Genomic DNA, 22,635 nt, shown 5'->3' with positions numbered 1-22,635 from the left:
CAATTTTGATGCCTTGTATTTCTTTTTCTTGTCTAATTGCTCTGGCTAGAACTTCCAACACGATGTTGAATAATAGTGGTGATAATGGACATCCTTGTCTTCTTCCTGATCTTAGGGGGAAAGTTTTCAATTTTTCCCCACTGAGCATGATATTAGCTGTGGGTTTTTCATATATTCCCTCTATCATTTTCAGGAAGTTCCCTTGTATTCCTATGTTTTGAAGTGTTTTCAACAGGAAAGGATGTTGAATCTTGTCAAATGCCTTCTCTGCATCACTTGAGATGATCATGTGATTTTTCTGCTTTGATTTGTTGATATGGTGTATTACATTAATTGACTTTCTTATGTTGAACCATCCTTGCATACCTGGGATGAATCCTACTTGGTCATGATGTATAATTCTTTTAATGTGTTGTTGGATTCGATTTGCTAGAATTTTGTTGAGGATTTTTGCATCTGTATTCATTAGAGGGATTGGTCTGTAGTAGTCTTTTTTAATAATATCTTTGCCTGGTTTTGGTATGAGGGTGATGTTGGCTTCATAGAATGAATTAGGTAGCTTTCTCTCCACTTCAATTTTTTTGATGAGTTTGAGCAGAGTTGGTACTAATTCTTTCAGGAATGTTTGGTAGAATTCACATGTGAAGCCGTCTGGTCCTGGACTTTTCTTTTTAGGAAGCTTTTGAATGACTAATTCGATTTCTTTACTTGTGATTTGTTTGTTGAGGTCATCTATTTCTTCTTGAGTCAAATTTGGTTGTTCATGCCTTTCCAGGAACCCATCCATTTCATCTAAATTGTTGTATTTATTAGCGTAAAGTTGTTCATAGTATCCTGTTATTACCTCCTTTATTTCTGTGAGGTCAGTGGTTATGTCTCCTCTTCCATTTCTGATCTTATTTATTTGCATCCTCTCTCTTCTTCTTTTTGTCAATCTTGATAAGGGCCCATCAATCTTATTGATTTTCTCATAGAACCAACTTCTGGTCTTATTGATTTTCTCTATTGTTTTCGTGTTTTCAATTTCATTTATTTCTGCTCTAATCTTTGTTATTTCTTTCCTTTTGCTTGCTTTGGGATTAGTTTGCTGTTCTTTCTCCAGTTCTTCCAAGTGGACAGTTAATTTCTGCATTTTTGCCCTTTCTTCTTTTCTGATCTAGGCATTTAGGGCAATAAATTTTCCTCTTAGCACTGCCTTTGCTGCGTCCCATAGGTTTTGATATGTTGTGTTTTCGTTTTCATTCGCCTCGAGATATTTACTGATTTCTCTAGTAATTTCTTCCTTGACCCACTCGTTGTTTAAGAGTGTGTTGTTGAGCCTCCATGTATTTTTGAATTTTCTGGCACTCCGCCTATTATTGATTTCCAACTTCATTCCTTTATGATCCGAGAAAGTGTTGTGTATGATTTCAATCTTTTTAAATTTGTTAAGACTTGCTTTGTGACCCAGCATATGGTCTATCTTTGAGAATGATTCATGAACACTTGAGAAAAAGGTGTATCCTGCTGTTGTGGGATGTAATGTCCTATAAATGTCTTAACTCTAGCTCATTTATTGTAATATTCAAATTCTGTTTCTTTATTGATCCTCTGTCTAGATGTTCTGTCCATTGATGAGAGTGGGGAATTGAAGTCTCCAACTATTATGGTAGATGTGTCTATTTCCCTTTTCAGTGATTGCAGTGTATTCCTCATGTATTTTGGGGCATTCTGGTTCGGTGCATAAATATTTATGATTGTTATGTCTTCTTGTTTAATTGTTCCTTTTATTAGCATATAGTGTCCTTCTTTGTCTCTTTTAACTGTTTTACATTTGAAGTCTAATTTGTTGGATATTAGTATAGCTACTCCTGCTCTTTTCTGGTTGTTATTTGCATGAAATATCTTTTCCCAACCTTTCACTTTCAACCTATGTTTATCTTTGGATCTAAGATGTGTTTCCTGTAGATAGCATATAGAAGGATCCTGCTTTTTAATCCATTCTGCCAGTCTATGACTTCTGATTGGGGAATTCAGTCCATTAACATTTAGTGTTATTACTGTTTGGGTAATATTTTCCTCTAACATTTTGCCTTTTGTATTATATATATCATATCTAATTTTCCTTCTTTCTACACTCTTCTCCATACCTCTCTCTTCTGTCTTTTCGTATCTGACTCTAGTGCTCCCTTTAGTATTTCTTGCAGAGCTGGCCTCTTGGTCACAAATTCTCTCAGTGAATTTTTGTCTGAAAATGTTTTAATTTCTCCCTCATTTTTGAAGGACAATTTTGCTGGATATAGGAGTCTTGGTTGGCAGTTTTTCTCTTTTAGTAATTTAAATATATCATCCCACTGTCTTCTCGCCTCCATGGTTTCTGCTGAGAAATCTACACATAGTTTTATTGGGTTTCCCTTGTATGTGATGGATTGCTTTTCTCTTGCTGCTTTCTGGATCCTCTGTTTCTCTTTGAACTCTGATATTCTGACTAGTAAGTGTCTTGGAGAACGTCTATTTGGATTTATTCTCTTTGGGGTACGCTGCACTTCTTGGATCTGTAATTTTAGATCTTTCATAAGAATTGGGCAATTTTCAGTGATAATTTCTTCCATTAGTTTTTCTCCTCCTTTTCCCTTCTCTTCTCCTTCCAGGACCCCCACAACACGTATATTTGTGCGCTTCATATTATCATTCAGTTCCCTGAGTCCCTGCTCATATTTTTCCATTTTTTTCCCTATAGTTTCTGTATCTTGGCGGATTTCAGATGTTCCGTCCTCCAGTTCACTAATCCTAACCTCTGTCTGTTGAAACCTATCATTGTAGGTTTCCATTGTTTTCTTTATCTCTTCTGTATCTTTTATCCCCATGAGTTCCGTGATTTGTTTTTTCAGATTCCCCATTTCTTCTTTTTTGTTCATTCCTTGCCTTCTTCATATCCTCCCTCAATTCATTGAATTGGTTTTTGATGAGGTTTTCCATGTCTGTTCATATATTCTGAATTAGTTACTTCAGCTCTTCTATCTCATTTGAACTATTGGTTTGTTCCTATGACTGGGCCGTATCTTCAATTTTCCTGGTGTGATTTGCTATTTTTTGCTGGAGTTTAGACATTTAATTACCCTAATTAGTTTATTCTGGTGATTGCTTTCACTTCTCTTACCTAGGATTTTCTTGCTAGATGAATTTGTTGTCTATCTGTTCTTTCACCTTCAGTTCAGCTTTTTCTGGACCTCTACCTTAGGTTTTGTTTAACAGAGGAAAATTTTTCAGTTCTTGTTTTCTTGTTTGTTGCCCTGCTTGCATGGTGCCTTTTTCCTCCCCACCCTTAGGAGGGTCTACATAGGTATTACAGACTCCAGCCAGGTTTTCCTGGACTAAACTGGCCTCCTATCAGGGGCAAGGAGTCACCTGCGTCAGTTTTCCCTGAGGGTGAGACACAGCAGGTTAAAAGACTTTCCTGAAGTCTCTGGGCTCTGTTTTTCCTATCCTGCCCAGTATGTGGCGTGTCTGACTTTGGGTTGCACCAGCAAAAGATGTTGCGGCACTTTTAACTTTGGAAGACTCTTCCTGCTGCGGGCGTGGTGGAAACAGAGGAGAGGTTGTAGGTTGGTTTTAATGGCTTCAAATTGCCACGCCCTGGGGTCTGAATTCCTTGAGGGAGGGATTCCACCTGAGTTGCGCTTCACCCCTCTCCTGGGGAAGGCACAGGTGGGAGACAGCCCTGAAAGCAGCCCATTTCTGCCTATGCCTGGGGCAGCTGCAGCCTGAGAAGTCCCACCACTGAATCCAGAGGCTGCCAAGTGTCTGTAGAGACACAGCCACTAAAGCCTCCGTTTCCTCCCCTTTCCTCTTTTTCCATGAGCCGAGTGAGCGACCTCTGCCTTGACCAGGTTTAGAGTCTCTTTCCTTTCCCTCTGGGAAACCGCCTGTGGGGGAGGGGCGCTGGGCACCAGCTGCTGCAGCTTGGGGAACTCACGGTTTTGGGGAGGCTTGCTGCCGGTCCAGCTGGTCCAGACTGGGGTACGCTGTTGTGTCTGTTCACTGACGTGGCCCAGGAGCTGTTCTGTCCTGTTCCTGGTTATTCAGTAGTTGTTCTGGAGGATGAACTAAAATGCGCACATTGCTAAGTCGCCATCTTGGCTCCTCCCATCCTGACATATTTTTTGTAAGGATAAAATTGTTTTTTTCAGTTAAAAATAAGGATCCTTTATATGAGAAAAAAGAAAGTCAGATAAAAATCTACTAAATCAATTTTCTATTTGCGGAAGGGAGAATAAACAGAAAAGACAAACACATAGATTTGATTGGATTCTATAATAGCAAATTATGGGAGGCTAAGTTAGACAACTTTTGAAAGAAGTTCCTTTTCATAACAGATGGAGCCAAAATACTTTGAATGAATAAGTAGCACTGATATGAACCCAACTCTTTGATCTCATTACTTATAGTATGTATTATAATCTATTGTTTTGATTTGATACAGTATTATGAAAATTTATAAATGGTTTAAGAAAATACTATAAATTTATTTCCACTTGTAACAAAACAATAGTCAATGACATTCCAATAATAATTTCTTTAAAGGCCAGTATGAAAAATCACAAAAAACATTCTTAACTAATAAACCATTAATTACATTCTGAGTGCATTCTTCCCTTATCATACAAGGGATGGGGACAAAGGATCAAAGAAAATTCTCAAGTTTATGCGGTTTCTGCTAACACTTATCTAGACATTTAATAGCATTATAAGTTCAGAATTCATTTGGGAATTAAGAGAATGAATAATTCTCCTTAGAGGGAGTACAATGTTTATTCAAACATTTCAAAAATAATCAACTAGTTACATAATATAGTGAAATTAGACAGTATCAAGCAATTTGTTTTTAAAGTGGCAGTACAGTAATAAAACAGTGGCTTTAATGACTATATGAGAGAATCACACAAAAGCACCTAGAAATATTTCTTGAAGAAATAATATACATATTTTCACCCCTTTTTTCCATTTACAATTCTAATGTTTTAGCTCTATTTTATCACTTTTTGGTAAGTGCTGTTAACATCTGAGATTAAAGTGACAGGCCTCAAAATGAAGTAGCCATCTTCTTTGAATACTCCATCTTTTCATTCTTTTTTTTGGGGGGGGGGAGGGTTGGAAGGAGGGAAGGTAAATGGTCTAGGAATCGAACATGGGTCTCCACATGGCAGGTGAGAATTCTACCACTGAAGTCATCTTTTCATTCTTATGCATATAATCATCCTTGAATTGCATGATTTCTTCAGCTTGAATCTCATTTCATATCTCAAACAATGTGTTTTTGTCCAACAGAGAGACTATGAATATTGATACTGGTATTTAGCTTTTAATATTATTGTCAGGTCTATGAAGGTTATCCTCCCTACTGTCCATACATAATATAGCAGACAACCATACATTCCCTTTACTTCAGACCTTATGAGTCTTTCATATTTTATGGGTGACCAGGATATCAACTTAATGTTATATGACCACTGTATTGTAAAACCAAAACAAAGAAAATGAAAATCTTTATGCTCCCAACCTGTATGTATATAACAAAAGCAGAAATACACTAAAAAAAAAAAAAACATTTAAATAATCTTAGGAAACAATGAGATCGAGATTCCCCTTCACGAAAATAAATATAATAAACACACCATACTGTTAACAATAGCTAGACATCAATAGTACAATAACACCATGAGACATGAAAAATAATTGAAACCAAGAATTAAGAATAAGTCTTAATTCTCAATATTAAGCCAGTTGTGGCCAGTCCAGTAAGTTCTATAGAATTAAATGGCTTTGAGATTGACTGAAATATGGTTAATAGTTATAACAGAGAAATAGTGGTTCAGATCAGCAATGACTTATGAACTTGTTCTTAGGCTGATAGCAAAAAAAAAAAAAAAAAAATAGCATATTTTGGGAACTTTATCTGCTAGGCTGGGCTTTCTTACAATTTTGTGTGTGTGTGTGTGAGTTGGTGGATGGGTGTGTGTGTGTTTGTAGCTTCATATACCCAACAGGCACTAGCTTTTATAATGTGGCTTTTTCCTGCTGTACAGACAAGCCAAGGCTTCCACTGAATAAAGATTGTAAGAGCTAATAATCAATGTATGTCAGGGCTGGCGGGTTGGAGGAAGGGTTCTTTACTCCCCCAGGTTCCTTATGAATCATTATGACTGACTAACAATAAATTACACTAAATTCTAAGGCATGACTAAAGGAAAATTTAGGAAGGCCTGGAATAGAGGTGCCAAACTGCACTGCAAATAGAAAATAGAATATTTTAATATTCTTAATAAATATTCATAAAAATACATGCATGTAATAGCCCATTTTATAATGCTGGTTAAAACCATGGAGAACTGTTAAGTCAGTAGGTATGTTAATATCCTCGCTTCAAATTAATATGTAGGATTAGTTTTAATTAAAGCTCAATAAGTACACTCAGGAGATCAAATATAACTAGAAAAATAGTTTCAGTCTTTCTCTATTTTTATCAACAATATTTTTTATTGGTTAACAGTGGACTTGAACTAATAGGGTTTTCATAAAAATGCAATCATTTTCTGATAATAAATAAATTCAGATCTTATACAGTTGGTAAAACCAGATGGTGGCAAAAAAAAATAGAAAAATAATAAATTCCAGGTTTAAAATCAAATGATTAAATCAAAGAGAAGAGAGCTAAAGACATTTACAGATTCCCTTCTTTAGGCTGTCATGCCATCCACACCCTTGCTTTTCAAGGTATCTCAATTAGACACTAGAATATCATCAAATCAAAAGCCTTCTCTAATGCTTCCTCTGGTTCAATTTTTGCTTAAGGTGAAACAAATCCTTTCATATGAGATGAAGAAAAAATAAAGTTGTAGACTTGTTTAGATGGAATTAGTTCAACATCTTTTGGTGTCCTATCGATTCAAACGTAAATTAAAGGCTTCATATTAATATGCTCTCATAAGCTTCCAAAAATGCAGTCAGGGGGTACTCAGGAAGCAGATTGTTTCTACTTCTGTAAATGTGTAAGAAATTGAAGAACCAACAACCTAGAAGAAAGCAAGGAATATATTCATCAGCACCAAGTAGTGTAGAAATGTTTTTTAGAAGGAACAAGTCTCCTTGTATCTGGATATCTGTGTGTTGATAAGTTCTAATCTCCACTCTAGGAAAAGTCCACTGCCTAGGATTAATGCCTTTATATCCCAAAAAATAAAACGGACAAATGACTCAGTTTTACATTTGATTCATCCAAATTAAAAAAAGAATTTCAAGGTTTTGGCACTATTTTAAATATTGTTCAGAGGAGGTATGGTTTCAAATTAAACAGTCTTCCTTCCCTATTCTATTATTTACGAAAGCAGGAATTATCAAATTTAATTTTATTACTAATAAGTCTTCAGCTACCATTCCAAACATTGTATTTAGTCATAATATATCAGCCAACTTTTGAATAGGACTCTAGTTGTATTCAAAATTGTTCAAAGATGGTTATATTCTAATCCTGGTTGTCTTTCTTGCTTCACATTGACTAAATTGCTGGTGGCTGGAATTCAAATCACATACAGTCAACTACATTACTGGATCCATGACCTACATCTCGAATCTGGCTAGTCAAACAGGCACACACAGCTACACCTGCTCCAGCTCTACAGTGAGATACAGATCCAACAAGCTCCCACCTGCAAAGAGAGAGAAGAAAAAAACCGTTATCTTAAAAGGAAAGCATGATTTAGTCTATTCAAAATACAACAGACAAAAATATTCCTATTGCGGCACTGGTTTTGAAAGACAGTGAGCTTCCTGAGGTAGATATGGTATTCCAAGTTTTTATATTAACAAAATACACAGAGCAACATTTTAGCACCCTGAGTAACCTGTTACTGGAAGACCCCATTATAGCATAGAGAAAACATATAAATTACCTATTCAGTACTGGATCAAATGCTTCCACTGTATTTAGGTATGCATTGCCGTTATGACCACCAACTGCAAAGATTTTGCCCATCACTGTTGCAATCCCCACTCCGCCTCTGGGAGTGGTAAGTGTTGCTACATAGTCCCACTTGTTGCTTCGAGGGTCATACCGTTCAACTGAACTCAAAGGAGAATTGTCATCAAAACCACCTATATAAATAAATATTTTTAAAGTAGCATTACAATTCATAGACATTAACTACTAAAACTCAATTAACAACCCAATCTTTAAAAAATTTTAGAAATAGAGAAAGTTAGAAAAGAAATATTCACCCCAATACCTATCTACTGCCACCACCAACAACTATTAGACATTTTCTACAATTCAACTGAAGATAATTTAAGTGATGTTTCATTTGAATACTAGAATTAAAAATCTTAAAGTGGGAGATATGAGTCCCTGTATCTAAGAAGATAGACTTAGGAAAAAAGAATGAAACTATAACGATTCCTATAATTTGCTTTCTAGGGACAAGCAAGACCTGTACATAAATATATTTTTTTCAAATGATAAGAGGACTTGAGAAAAGAATAAAATTACACCAAATTATATGACACATCTAGGATATAAGTTAAAGTTTCCATTTTCCCTTGATATTATAATTACTACATAACTATAGAGATGGTACCCTGTTACTAAAGCCTCACAAATTTTTGCTAAAATTATTTTTTGTGCTACATATTCTGGATGATGACAGTTCTTTCTAGTGATAATTCTAATAATGTATTTACTAGGCATTACACCAAAATTAAATGTCAGTAGGTGGAGGGCATGGGGGAGAGGTATGGATTCCTTGTGGAAGAGAAGGCATGTGTATATACTTAGGTTGAAATGTATGATGTGTGAATAAAACTGTTTAAAAATGAACAGAATCAAGTGTTAGAAAAAATGCAGAGAAAGAGATGTACCTATTCACTGTCAGTAGGGCAACTTGAAAGGTTCAGCCCCTTGGAGGGCAGTGTGGTGGTTCCATAGGAGGCGAGGGTTGGGTTTGCCAAATGATTCTACAGCCCCTTCAGTATATACCCAGAGGAAATGAGTGTGGGGACATGAATGGACATTCGCATATTAGTGTTTATGGCGGCAGTGTTAGAGATTCCCAACGGAGGGAGGTAGCCTAAGGGTACAACAACTGAGGAATGGAAAGGGGAACTATAGTGTATACATACAATGGTTACTGAGTGGCATCAAGAAGGAATAAAGTTGTGAGGTATAAAACTAGGTATATGAACTTTAAGGACTATGTTGAATGAAATGTCAGGAACAAAAAGATGAACATTATCATGTCTCAATCATCTGGTCTAACTATAATATAAAAATTCAGTGACATGAAGTTGAGAGATGGGTTATCAAGTTAGGGCCTACTGAAAAGGTGTTTCTGGATTCCACCATCTTGTCTTTTTTATTTTATTTGTCAGATCTATACATTCTTTTCCCTCTTTCTCTTTGTATTATTTAGATTACCCTTAGTGTACTCTTCAATTCTGTGCCCTCCTCCAGACTTCCCTCTCCTGTCTTTTTTTTTCAGCCGGCAGAACACCTTTTAGTATTTCTTGTAGGGCCAGTCTCTTGTTGACAAATTCTTTCAGGACTTCTTTGTCTATGAAAACTTTAATCTCTCCCTTAATTTTGAAGTACAATTTGGCTGGGTATAGAATTTTTGGCTGGAAGTCTTCTCTTTCAGGCTCTTGAATATATCATACCACTGCCTTCTTGCCTCCAGGGTGCTACTTGGGTAGTCTGAACTCAGTCTTCTTTGGTTTCCCTTGTATGTAGTAGATTGTTTTTCTCTTGCCACTTTCAGGATTTTCTGCTCCACTTCAGAATTTGACAGACTGATTAGTATGTGCCTTGGGGAAGGCCTATTTGGATTAATTCTGTTTGGAGTTCTTTGGGCTTCTTTGGCTTGTATATTTATGTCCTTTATGAAGGTTGGGACGTTCCCCCATTATATCCTCAACTACTCTTCCTAGCCCTTTACTCCTCTCTTCTTCTTCTGGGACACCAGTGATTCTACTTGTGCACTTTGTTTTGTATATCATTTCCCTGAGTTCCCATTTAATTTTTTCCATCTTTTTTGCCATTTGCTGTTTTGAGTCTTCAAAGTCAATTATCCTGTCCTCTATATCACTTATTCTTTCTTCTGTCTCTTCACATCTGGTGTTGTGTGCCTCTAGTATGTTTTTTATTTGGTCAACAGAGTCTTTAATCTCTGTGATATCTGCTATTTTTCTATTTATTCTTTCAAATTCCACTTTATGCTCTTCTACTATCTTCTCAATCTCCTTTATGTCATTTGGTATCCTATTTATTTTATTAAGCAGAGTTGTATGAACATCTTTGATTAGTTGTTCCAATGTCTGTGTCTCCTTCTGGTGTTTTAATTTGGTCATTAGGCAGGGTTATATCTGTCTTCATTGTGATATGCTTAGTGATCTTCTGCTGTCTTCGTCTCATGCAAATTTATTGATTGTTTTACTCTGGGAATTGATTTATTTCAGTAGTCTAAGGCCTTGTATTTGCAGGATGGTTGTACAACAGGGAGCAGGGTGCGAGGTGGACATTCAGTGTGATAATTTGTTTCGGGGTGGGTATAGGCGCAGGTTGGGGATGTTATGCTGATGCTTGTGAACGTGAGTGCCCAGCAGCCAGGGAAGATATAGCTGTGCAGATGCACCAGTCTGGCAGTCATAACCCTGGTGTGCACTGGTCTAAGGCACAGGATCCTTTGTGTGCATGTATAGAGCTGTGGCAGCAGGTTGGTGTTATGCCTTCATGGATTGGGGGTAGATATGACCCAGTTGTGCAGGTTAGCACTTTCTTAGAGCTGGGAAATGTGGCTGAGAGCTGTGCATATGCATGGTTCTAAGACTGCTGTAAAGTGTGGTTCCCAGAGCTGAATGACGTGATTGGGGGCCTGTGTGCATGCGTGGGTCTGGGAGTGCCATAAATGGATGCACAGAGCTCAGGTGGAGCAGAGTGAGGCTATGAGACACTACAGGTGGGTGGGGGGACAGGGGTAGCCTACGTATGGAGGTTTGTGCCCGCAGCCTTTATGTACTGGCAACAACCTGCAGGGAACACGGAGTGGGAGGCAGTGCTTGGGAGAGGTGCAGAAGAGGTGGTTGGGCTGCACTTGGGGTGGGGGCATGGGGCAGGTATGTGCACTGGGGGCTGGAAGGGTGGGGGCGCCTGGAGAGCAGGGAATGGGAGTGGATGACAGGGTTCAGGTGCATAAGGTGTGGGGTGACTCTCAGTCACTGGGCTGCACTGGTGAGGGTACTGTGCCCAAGGAATGTGGCCTGGCTTACTTCCTAATCCTGGGCTCCCGTCTGTGCACTCCCACGGGTTCCATGGCTCCACACCTCCATGCCAGGCTCCAGCTTTGACTCTCAGTTCCTTGGCCTCTGCAACCAGAGCTGCCACATTTGGACATTTGGTGCAGAAGGCTCTCCCAGGTCAGCCACATTCCCGAATTGCCACTTTAGTCACCCTCCTGTCCCTTCTTTAACTTTTCTATGGAGCAGGGCTAAGCTCTAGCTAGTCTATTCGGCCATTTTCTCAGAGATCTCAGAGATTTGCTTTTGTGAAGCTTATTTCTGTAGCAGAGAACCTAAGCTTACCTATAGTAATGGCTAGGAGTTAGTTCCAGGAAAACTCTTTTGTTGCTCAGATGTGGCCTTTCCCTCTATGCCTAACTCTGCAAGGAAAATCATTACCTTCCCCCTACATAGGATATGTTCAGGGGTAAAAGTCTCCCTGGCAACATGGGATATGACTCCCAGGAATAAGCCTGGCCCTGGCACTGCGGGATCAAGAATACCTTCCTGACCAAAATGGGAAAAAGAAATGTAACAAAGTAAGGTATCAGTAGCTAAGAGAACTCAAATTGTGTGGAAAGGCTATTCTGGAGGCTTCAGCTAGTTATTGCTAATTGCCATGGTTCACCAAACCCCAACCAAAACCATTCCTGCCTATGCTAAAGAACACCTAGAACTCAATCTGAGATTCTACAAAAGTTTTATTTACTATGATTACTTTCCAGAAACCTACAACCTCCATATAGGTTCCTAGGCCAGCTAAATTCTGAGACCCAGAGGGGCAAGCCTCTCCAGAACATCAACTAGTTCTATTCCACAATCCCATACTATCGATACTCCTTTCCAATATGAAAAAGTTAGAAAGGGAATAGCCTAAATACCCCTAAAGATTAAGAGAAGGATAAAAGAAGAAGGAGGAGTTATAACAGAGAAGACAGGATTTAACGAATGAGTATGACTGCGGAATCATTATTTTGATATTTCTTTTAGTTTTGTACTGTGAAACAGTACCAAAAAATCCATACCAAACTCTAAAATCTGTTCTATAACTACTTGTTACAATGTACTTTGAAATTTATTGCTTTTTTGTACATATGTTATGTTTCATAATAAAAACTGTTAAAAAAAAAGAACTATGACTTCATGTAGAACTGAATTCAAGTTCCAGCTCTGTCACTTGTTTAGGCATATGACTATAAGTAAATTATTCAGCCTCTCTGAGTCTCTGACCACCTCATAGAGCTGCTATAAGGACTAAGTGAGATGAGATGTAAAACTATGTTATTTCCTTTCACTTTTTTTTTTTTTTGTCATGGGCAGGCACCAGGAATCAAACCCATGTCTCCAGTCTGGGAGGTGAGAATTCTGCCACTGAACCACTGTTTCTTTCTTCTTTAATATACATGAGCACTGGGAGGTTTCTTCTACATTATTCCAATGACATGCAGATAATTAAAAGCTAACATAATTCCACTCTTTTATCAAGAACTGTAAGTTATGTAACACTAAATAACATTCATAAACATACATAAGTAGATGTGACATATACCAGTGACAACCATATGAACTTAATTCCTGGAAAGGAAAGGATTACTAACCCAATACAATTACCCTTTTACTGGGTTACTACAATGTGCCAGATGCTGTGTGAGATGCTAAATGTGTATTATCTTTAATCCTTATAACAATTCTGAAAGAGAGGCATTACTATTTCCATTTCATGTCCTTTAGGCCTTCTTACTGGAAGTGTGTTGAGTGGACCGGAAGCAGAATGGCTATAACATGGGAGCTTTTAGAAATGAAAAATCCTGGGCCCCCTCTTTCAGTTGAATAAGATCCTCAGGTTATTCATATGTATATTATAGTTTGAGAAAACAGTGCTCTAAGTTTCCTTCCAACAGCAATTCAGTGAATCAAAAAGCAATCCAGACCCCCCCCCACCCCCACCCCCAAAAAAGCAATCCAGGGCGGGCAATAGTGGCTCAGTGGCAGAATTCTCGCCTGCCATGCCGGAGACACGGCTTCAATCGTTGGAGCCTGCCCATGTTTTAAAAAAAGCAATCCAAAGAAGCCAAAGAATCTAAGAAGCCTTTATGTTTGTGAAATTCCTATCAACTCACTTAAGGCATTCAACATAATTTTCCTTGAAATGAAGATAAGAAAAGCAAGACTTTTGAGATTTATTCTACCAAAGCATATTAAATTTGTGTCTTTACATTAAAAAAATTCTTATTCACATGTAATCTCCTACTTTAAACATATTTGCTATTCCTATCATGGAGATAGAAGGTTTAAACAAGAAAGATGAAGATTAAAAAAAAACAAGGCATGAATGTGAACCCTAAGACTTTCATTTTTTTTAGCATGGGCAGGCAACAGGAATCAAAACCTAGGTCTCTGGCATGGCAGGCAAGAACTCTGCCACTAAGCAACCGTTGCCCGTGCTTTAGACTTTTAAAGACAAATACCAGGAATTATTCCATTTAAGCCTAAATGCAGCACAATTTTTGTTATTGTGTTGTTTTTTGACATTGTCACTGTATAGCCTATAATAAACTAGAAATTTTAAGAAAAACCATCCACTCACCAACAACGTATAAGCAACCGTGGAGCTCACTAACCCCATTGCCTGCTCTTCGTTGACCCATTTCTTTTACTTCTATCCACTTATCCAGATGTGGATCATACCTTTCCACAGTAGATAAAGAAGCCACTCCATCATTGCCACCTACTGCATAAACATGGTTCTAAATGAAGAACAAATAAAACACATGACATTAGAGTCTGAACTGATTTACAGGTTGTCCTATCAGTACAACAGAACATACAAGAAAGCAGTATTTCATGAAATAATATGGTAACTAATTAACATCTTCATATTGGTGATATGAACATATATAAATATCTGACTTTTGTTTGGTTATGGATGTGATGCAGTACACTACAATGGGCATGGTCCCATATAACTTACTATTAGAGCCACAGAGCCAACTCCTCCACGGGGAGTATTCATTGGTGCCACTGTACTCCACTGATCAGATTCTATGTCATATCTTTCCACATCACTGAAGCAAGTGTTGTCATCTAACCCTCCAATTGCATAAATTGGGCCTCCTAGAGAGGCTAAGGCAATTCCCCGCCTATAAAGACAATAAACATGCTTAAGCATCTGGGTATGTTCCCAGTAACAAAAAGGAGCAAAACATAATTTGTGCTAACGCAGTCATTTATCATATTAACCTTTAAATAGTCAGTGTGGTCTGTTTCCATAATTTTTAGATTTATCAAGGCTGAATAAATGGTTATAGGGTTGCCCGGTGTTCTATACAACCCTGGAATTATATATCATTATCTGCATGGCTGCTGGAAGGTTACTTTAAACTCAGATGAAATAATAAAGTAAAGCACAACTAAACACTATAAATAGGGTTAAAACATTTAATTGGTAAAACACACAGTTGCATAACTGAGAAGTTAATGAATTAATGGCAATGGGTTTGCTGTGAAGGCAAGATACAGGTCTCATTTCTGAATTCACATAATGTAGAACATATTTTGTTGCAGGGTTTCATTGTACCACATGAAAGAACATTAATTTTTCTATACATGCTTTATATGACATTGGCGTACTTTTTCAGGAAGACACTTAACTCATTAAGAATTCATTGTAATGAAAAAAATCTGTTTCTTCAAAAACACATTGCAGCAATAAAAATTTGAACTATTCTAAAACTATTTTCTGTCCCTGACTTGGTATCTACTTAGGATAAATAGTACACTTTATAAATCTCATATCAGCCTTCTGCTTCATCTGTAACCCACCTGAAAAAGGAGTAAGGAGACACAGCTGATACTAATGAATTCATATACATAAAGCACTTAGAACAGTGTGTGGGCCATATTTAGTGTTATATAATTATTGGCTATTATTATTATTATTAGAGAGAACAGCTGCTTCATTAAGACTCTGTGAGTTTACCATAGAATATCCTAAGAAAGAATTCTTAAGGATAATGTTATCATTTGTTTTCAATCTTCTTAACCTTTTTCTCTTAGGTATAAAGCAATGAATTACAAAATACTGCGGTTATACAAATTTTCAAGTGTGTGTGTATGTGTGTGAACACACGTCTGCACTCTAGAACATAAGTGTATTAGGTGAGGACAGAAGCAAATTAATTAATTCCCTACTGATTCACCCACCCAACCACAGGAGCATATAACTTTATTGGCTACTTGCCACTCCTCAAAACTCTCCTCTTGATTTTTACAGCATCACATGATTGGGTTCCCTCCTATATCCGTGGCTGATGTTTTGCAGCTTGACTTATCAGTGTCTTCTCCACCACTCTTATTAAATTAGGAGGTTCCCTAGGATTCTACCCTAAAGCCTTTTATTGTTCTATATTCTCTCTTCCTAGGTAATGTCTGTTTCTTCCAAAGATTTACAATAACTAAATATATATATCCTGGCATACACAATATCCAACCTTCTACCTCAAACATGTCTCACTAGCTCTTCAACCTTAACTTTCAATTGAAATGAAACTCATTACACACCTCCCTGTAGAAGGCAGAACCTTAAGATGGCCTCCATGATCTTCACCCATGGAGTTATTTCCATGATTAAGCTATATTATATGGCAAAAGGGAGATTATCTGGGTGGGCCCAATCTAATCACATGAGCCCTTTCAGAGCAGAGAAGTTTCTCAAGCTGGTGGCAGAAGAGGATGGCAGATATTCAAGGCCTGAGGGGATTTCACGAGCATTCAGTAGACCATCTATGAAGAAGATGGAGAGCATGTGGATAGGAGTGGCTGCTAGGAGCTGAGAAAAAAAAACCCAGCCCACAACCAATAAAACAGGAAACTCAGTCTTACAACTGCAAGGACTGAATTCTGTCAATAACCTGAATGAACTTTGAAGTAGCTTTCCCCAGAGTCATCAGTTAAGAGTGCAAGACAACCATCACCTTGGCTTCAGCCTTGTGGGACCCTAAATAGAAAGCCCAATTCTGCTCACACTTCTGACTTTCAGAACTGCAAGATTATAAATGAGTGTTGTTTTAAGCTGCTAAACTGGTGATAATTTGTTATATAGGAATAGAAAACTAATAACTATCACATGACAAGCAAAATTTTTATACTGTTCACTATACAGTTTTGCCAGATTCAAGAACAGCACCACTATCCATCCATCCAGATACTGAAGAATCATCTTTCCATCTACTCTATTGTCCTTTCCACCCCCACATCTAATTTTCATAAATTCTTGATGACTGCATGATTTTTAACTCTCTCTGAAATATCCCAATTTCATTTTCTATCCTAGTTTCTACTACTTAAGTCCTAGCCCTCATTATTTTGACTGAAAAATTGTAGCTATACTTTTTGGTCTCTCAGGCTGTTTTCACTCTGGTCCTCCTCAACCCCCTTCTCCATTTTATATACAGAAGATCTCTGAGAAGAGAAATCTGATCCTATCATTACTCTGCTATTAAAAGCTATCCATCCAAATTCCATCAGATAAAACAGAAAATCTTTGGTAAAAAGGGCCATTCTGTCTATTGTTTCAGCCACATTTCTTGAAACACTTCCTCTTGATCTCTCTGTCTTCTTTCATGCTTTCTGATCTCAAGGTTTTTTTTTTTTTCTTTAATTTTTTTTAAAATCAGTTTTGGATTTTGTGCAAATTGCTTATTTATTTTTTTGGTATGCTGTATGGTGGGGGTCACACTTCATTCTTTTTCCATGTGAGTATTCTGTTATTGAAGCATCACTTGTTGAATTTTTGTTGTTTTTTTCCTCTGTTTTTGGGAAATGCATGGGCCAGGAATTGAACCCAGGTCTCCCAAATGGCAGGCGAGAATTCTACCACTGACCTACCCTTGTACCCCTTTCCTTAAGGTTTTTGGGAGCACTGCATCCACCATCCTTTGGACACCCACTGTCACTTAGTCTAAATTCTATACCTTCAGATGTTAATTATATAGGACTTAAGTAAGATTTTGACCCTCTAATAATGTTTTCTTACTTTTTTCCTCAAATACCCATTAGTTTTTCTGTGGTGACACTATTGCCCTTGTAACTATGCCTTTGTTTGTATAATCTCTAGAATGTAAACTCTATGGAAACTGGGTTTGGCTGTCTTGTTCATTGCTGTATCTTCAGCATTTAATTTGTCTTGCAGTGCGCACATAACTAGTATTTGTAGAATACATAAATCAACCCCGTAGAGATACTCTGCTGGGATGAAGTATTTCAAAAACATATAGCTTTTTTGAAAGTGTCTGATTTAGTTGAAAGATGAAAAAGAAAGGAGAAACTTCCAGGGAAGATGGCAGAATAGTGAACACTAGGACTCTGTTGTTCCACCAAAACAACTATCAAAGAGGTAGAAACTGTCTAAAACAAAACAACTCTTTTGAAACTCTAGAGGCCAGAAGAAAGCTGTACAGCATTCAGGCAAAAGCAGGACGAAGAGGCTGATAAACTAAGATAAAGTTTAGTAACTTGCTGTGTGGCAGCTGCCAGTACCCATCCCACACTCTCACAACAGGTAGCCTTGGGATCCACTCCTTGGCTAGCCCACTGGTGACAGCAAGGGACATAAAAACCCTCTTCCAAGAATAGGAGTTAATACAAGTGGTCACTGATCATGGCTTTTTATTAACGAATATGCATCTCTGGGTGCTGAGCTCAGAGGGCAACTACTGTTTCAATCCACTCCAGACAAAGGCAGTGGCAGCCATTGTTTCAAGCTGCCTGGAAAGGGCAATGGAGATTTAAAGATAGGGAGGTGGGGTGCAGTTAGGTGAGGAGCTGCATTTTCTGGGCAGGCCAGGAAAGCTCAGCTTTCAGAGAAGATTTTAGTGCCTTTTCTGATCCCATCCCAGGGCACTTTGGAGCCTGGCTGTGCCAACTTCATGGGTCCTTGGCTCTGTTTTCAAAAGACTGTCATGGCTGTCTGCAGAATGACACACCTCCCAGAATTTTCCCTCAGGCCAAAACAGCTTGAGACAATGAAAGGAGAGTAAAATCTTCAGAGGTGGACAGTCTGGGACAAAGGCATACTGGTTTCAAACACCCTGGAGAGGGACATATGTCTCCTATGAAACAGAGGAAAAAACCAAACTCCTATAACAGTAGAACTCCAAAACAATTAACAAGCAAAAGCCCAGGAAAAGACAGGCCCAGAAACACAGGTAAAACCCTACACACTGCATTTGTCTTGAGGACACCTACTGATAGGAGGGCTGAAGCTCAAGAAAATCTCTGTCTTATCAGCAGCTGGTTACAAAACTAAGAGACAGACATTTAGGGACCAAATCCTACAGTTAACATTTTTAAATATTAAATTCATAGTGTGCAGCAAAAGAGTACAATACAAGGCAAAGAAACAGAAAATGATGACAAAAGAAGAAGATAAAAATGCAGAAAACACCAATGAAGAAGAGGAGAATGTGGATATAAAAAAGGCCTTTAAAAAATGATTTTAAAAATGCTCAAGGAGATGAAGGAAAGTAAAGAGAAAGAACTGAAGGATATCAGGAAAACAATGAATGAACAAAATGAGAGTCGAAGTGAAGAGACAGAGACTTTAAAAAGGAAATAAAAGAACTACTAGAGTTGAAAACCACAATAACTGAAATAAAAAATGCCCAGAAAGATTTCAAGAGCAGATCAGAGCTGGCAGAAGAAAGAAATCAGTGAACTTAAAGACAAGACACTTGAAATAAGTCAGGCTGAAAGCAGAAAGAAAAAAAATATTAAAAGCAAAAATAGTCTAAGACAGCTATGGGACACCATCAAGCACACCAATTGACACAGATTATGAGAGTCCCAAAAGGAGAAGAGAAAAAGGTACAAAAGGAATAGACAAAGAAAGAATGACAGAAAACTTCCTCAACAATGTGACCAGGCCCATCCAAGAAGTTCAGAGAACAAAGGATAAACATGAACAAAAATCAATGTCATAAATTGATTATACTATCAAATGCAAAGAACCAGAAGAGATTTCTGAAAGCTGTAAGAGAAAAGCAAGGTTTTATGTACAGGAGAGTCCCAATGAGATTGAGTCCCATTTCTCCTCAGAAAACATGGAGGCAAGAAGGCAGTCAGCTGAGATATTTAAAGTGCTGAAGGAAAATAACTGACAGCTAAGAATTTTATATCTAGTGAGACTAGATATAAAATTCTTAGTGAGACTCTCTTTCAAAAATGAGTGAGCCATTAAGATATTCGCAGATAAACAAAATCTGAGGTAATCCATCACCATTAGATCGGTCCTACAAACAATGCTAAAGGGAGTTCTTCAGACTGAAAGGAAAGGACACTAGATAGTGGTTCAAAGCAGCATAAAGAAAAAAAGACCTGTGGTAAATGTAACAATTTGGTAATTATAAATGTCATTGTTATTGTTTTATATTATTTGGTATGTGATTCATCTTTTTACTTCTTATAGGTGCTAAAATGCAAATGCATCAAAAATAATGATAAATCTATTTTTGGACATACAATAAACAACGATATAAGTGGTAACAAGTACAAAAAATTGTGGAGCGACAAAGAGTAGAGGAAAAGTATATGTGCATGCTACTGATGTTAAGTTGGTATCAATCTAAATATGATTTGGATATTAAATTTTAACTCCATGGAACCATAAGGAAAACAGATGAAAAATATATCCAGACAGAAGTGAGAAGACATTCAATATGGTACAACACAAAAAAGCAAATAAATATAAAAGTAAGCATTAACAGAAGTGAGGGATAAAAAAAGGAGTAAGATTTACAAAAGCTAAACAGAAAGTCCTGTATTATCAGTAGCAACTTTAAATGTAAATGGATTAAACTCTCCACTCAAAAGGCAAAGATTGGTAGAATGGATAAAAAAGCATGACCTTACTTATGCTGACTGCAAGAGACTCAACCTTTAAATGAAAGATACAAGAAGGTTGTGGGTGAAAGGATGTGAAAAAATACACCAGGCAAGTAGTACACAAAAGAGAGCTAGGTTGGCTATATTAATATCAGATAAAATAGACTTTAAGTAAAAAACAGTTACAAGAGACAAAGAGAATCATTATATACCAATAAAGGGGGCATTTCAAAAGTAAGATATAACAATTATAAAGATATATGCACCAAACAGCAGAGTCCTAAAATAAATGAAGCAAACACTGACAGATTTGAAGGGAAAAATTAACAGTTCTACCTTAAGAGTAGGAGACTTTAACACACCACACTCAATAATGGACAGAACATCCAGCCAAAAGATCAATAAGTAAGTACAAGAGTTGAATGATACACTAAACCTACTAGACCTAGGAGACATATATTGAACACTACACCCATCAAAAACAATATACATATTCTTCTTGAGCACATAAAAGTCATTCTCTAGGACAGTCCACATGGTAAGTCACAAAACAAGTATCAATAAATTGAAAAATACTGAAATTATACAATATATATTCTCTAACCACAATGGAATGAAGCTAGAAATCAGTAATGAGGAGAAATGGAAAATTCACAAATATGTGGAGCATACTCTTAATCAACTAATAGGTCAAAGTGGAAATGAGTAGCAAATTTAGGAAGTATCTTGAGGAAATGAAAACAAAAATATAGTATACCAAAACTTATGGGATGCAGTGAAGTCAGGGCTGAGAGGGAAATTTATAGTTATGAATGCTTACATTAAAAAACAAGAAAGACTTCAAATCAGAGATCTACTTTTAAAAGTGGGAGAACTAGATAAAGAAAAGCAAACTAAACCCAAAGCAAATAGAGGGAAGGAAATAACAAGGATTACAGCAGAGATAAATGAAATAGAAAATAAAAAATAGAATCAACGAAACCAGAAGTGTGTTCTTTGAAAAGATCAATAAAATTGACAAACCTTTAGCCAAACTGACAAAGAAAATAAAGAGAAACATACCAAGAACAAAATTAGAAATGAAAAGGAGGAAGTTACTACCAATCCCGTTGAAATAAATACTATAAGAGCATACTATGAACAACTATATACCAATATAACCTAGACAAAATGGACAATTCTTAGAAACCCACAAATGCCTACAGTGACTTAAGAAGAAACAGAAGATCTCAATAAACCAATTCCAGTAAAGATATTAAACCAGTAATCAAAAACCACCCACCAAAGAAAAGCCCAGAGCCAAATGGATTCACAGGTGAATTCTACCAAACATTGCAAGAAGACTTAACTTCAATTCTGTTCAAACTCATCGAAACAATTAGAGAGGGGAGAACACCCCCTAACTCATTCTATACGGCTACCATCACTCTCATACCAAAGCCAAATAAGATACCACAAGGAAACTATAGACCAGTATCTCTTATGAATATATACACAAAAATCCTCAACAAAACTTTAGCAAACCAAATCCATCAGCATATTAAAAGAATTATACACCCTGATGAGGTGGGAATTATCCCTGGAATACAAGGTTGGTGCAACACAAGAAAATCAATTAATGTAATAGACCACATTAATAGTATGAAGAGGAAAAAACTGTGATCATCTCAATCAACACAGAAAAAGCATTTGACAAAATATAATATCCTTTCCTGATAAACACTAAGAGCAGATGAAAATTACCTTAACATGATAAAGGGCACATAGGAAAAGTCCAAAACCAACATCCTACTTAATGGTAAAAGATGGAAAGCTTTCTCTGTAAGATAAGGTAAAAGACAAAGATGTCCTCCATCACCACTGCATTCAACATTGTACTGGAAGTTCTTGCCAGAGAAATTAGGCAAGAAAAAGAAATAAAAGCTATCCAACTGGAAAAGAAGAAGTAAAACTTTCCCTATTTGTACTTGGTATAATCCAACATATAGAAAATCTTGAAGAACACACAAAAAAGCTATTAGGACTAATAAAAGAATTCATCAAAGTGGCAGTGTATAAGTTCAAGACACTCCAAATCAGTAGTATTTCTATACACAAGCAATGAACAATTGGAACAAGATATCAAGAAAAAAATTCTATTCACAATAGCAGCTAAAAGAATCAAACATCTAGGATTAAATCTAACCAAGGTTATATAAAGGACTTGTACACAAAAAACTAAAAAACATTTCTAAAAGTAATTAAAGAAGACTTAAATGAAAGGACAGTCCATGTTCATCAACTAAAAGACTAAGTATCATTAAGATCTCAATGCCACCCACAGCAATTTATACATCCAATGCAGTCTGAATCAAAATTCCAACAACCTACCTTGTGGAATGGAAAAGCTAATCATTACATTTATATGGAAGGGTAAAGGGCCTGGAATAGCTAAAACCAATTTGAAAAAGAAGA

The 22,635-nt window shown here is 37.0% G+C and overlaps 1 protein-coding gene across 6 annotated transcripts in view; it reads right to left on the bottom strand.

Annotated features, from left to right (window-relative positions):
- Positions 1-2,305: 2,305 nt before the first annotated feature.
- KLHL8 (kelch like family member 8) overlaps positions 2,306-22,635 on the bottom strand; it is a 78,311-nt gene continuing 57,981 nt past the window's right edge. For 4 of the 6 annotated variants that reach the window (XM_077142902.1, XM_077142903.1, XM_077142901.1 and 1 more), the window contains 5 exons: positions 14,273-14,441; positions 13,889-14,048; positions 7,929-8,130; positions 7,601-7,685; positions 2,309-7,052 (listed from right to left, as the gene is read on the bottom strand). In XM_077142902.1, coding sequence (XP_076999017.1) covers positions 6,984-7,052; positions 7,601-7,685; positions 7,929-8,130; positions 13,889-14,048; positions 14,273-14,441 — 685 coding nt within the window. In that variant the 3' untranslated portion in view covers positions 2,309-6,983. Of the gene's footprint in view, positions 7,686-7,928; positions 8,131-13,888; positions 14,049-14,272; positions 14,442-22,635 lie in introns of all 6 variants that reach the window. The other 2 variants (XM_077142907.1, XM_077142905.1) reach the window with 2 other exon arrangements.

The sequence above is a fragment of the Tamandua tetradactyla genome, chromosome 24, assembly GCF_023851605.1.
Source record: "Tamandua tetradactyla isolate mTamTet1 chromosome 24, mTamTet1.pri, whole genome shotgun sequence".
Taxonomy (NCBI): Eukaryota; Metazoa; Chordata; class Mammalia; order Pilosa; family Myrmecophagidae; genus Tamandua; species Tamandua tetradactyla.
This window is presented reverse-complemented; position numbering and strand designations above follow the sequence as displayed.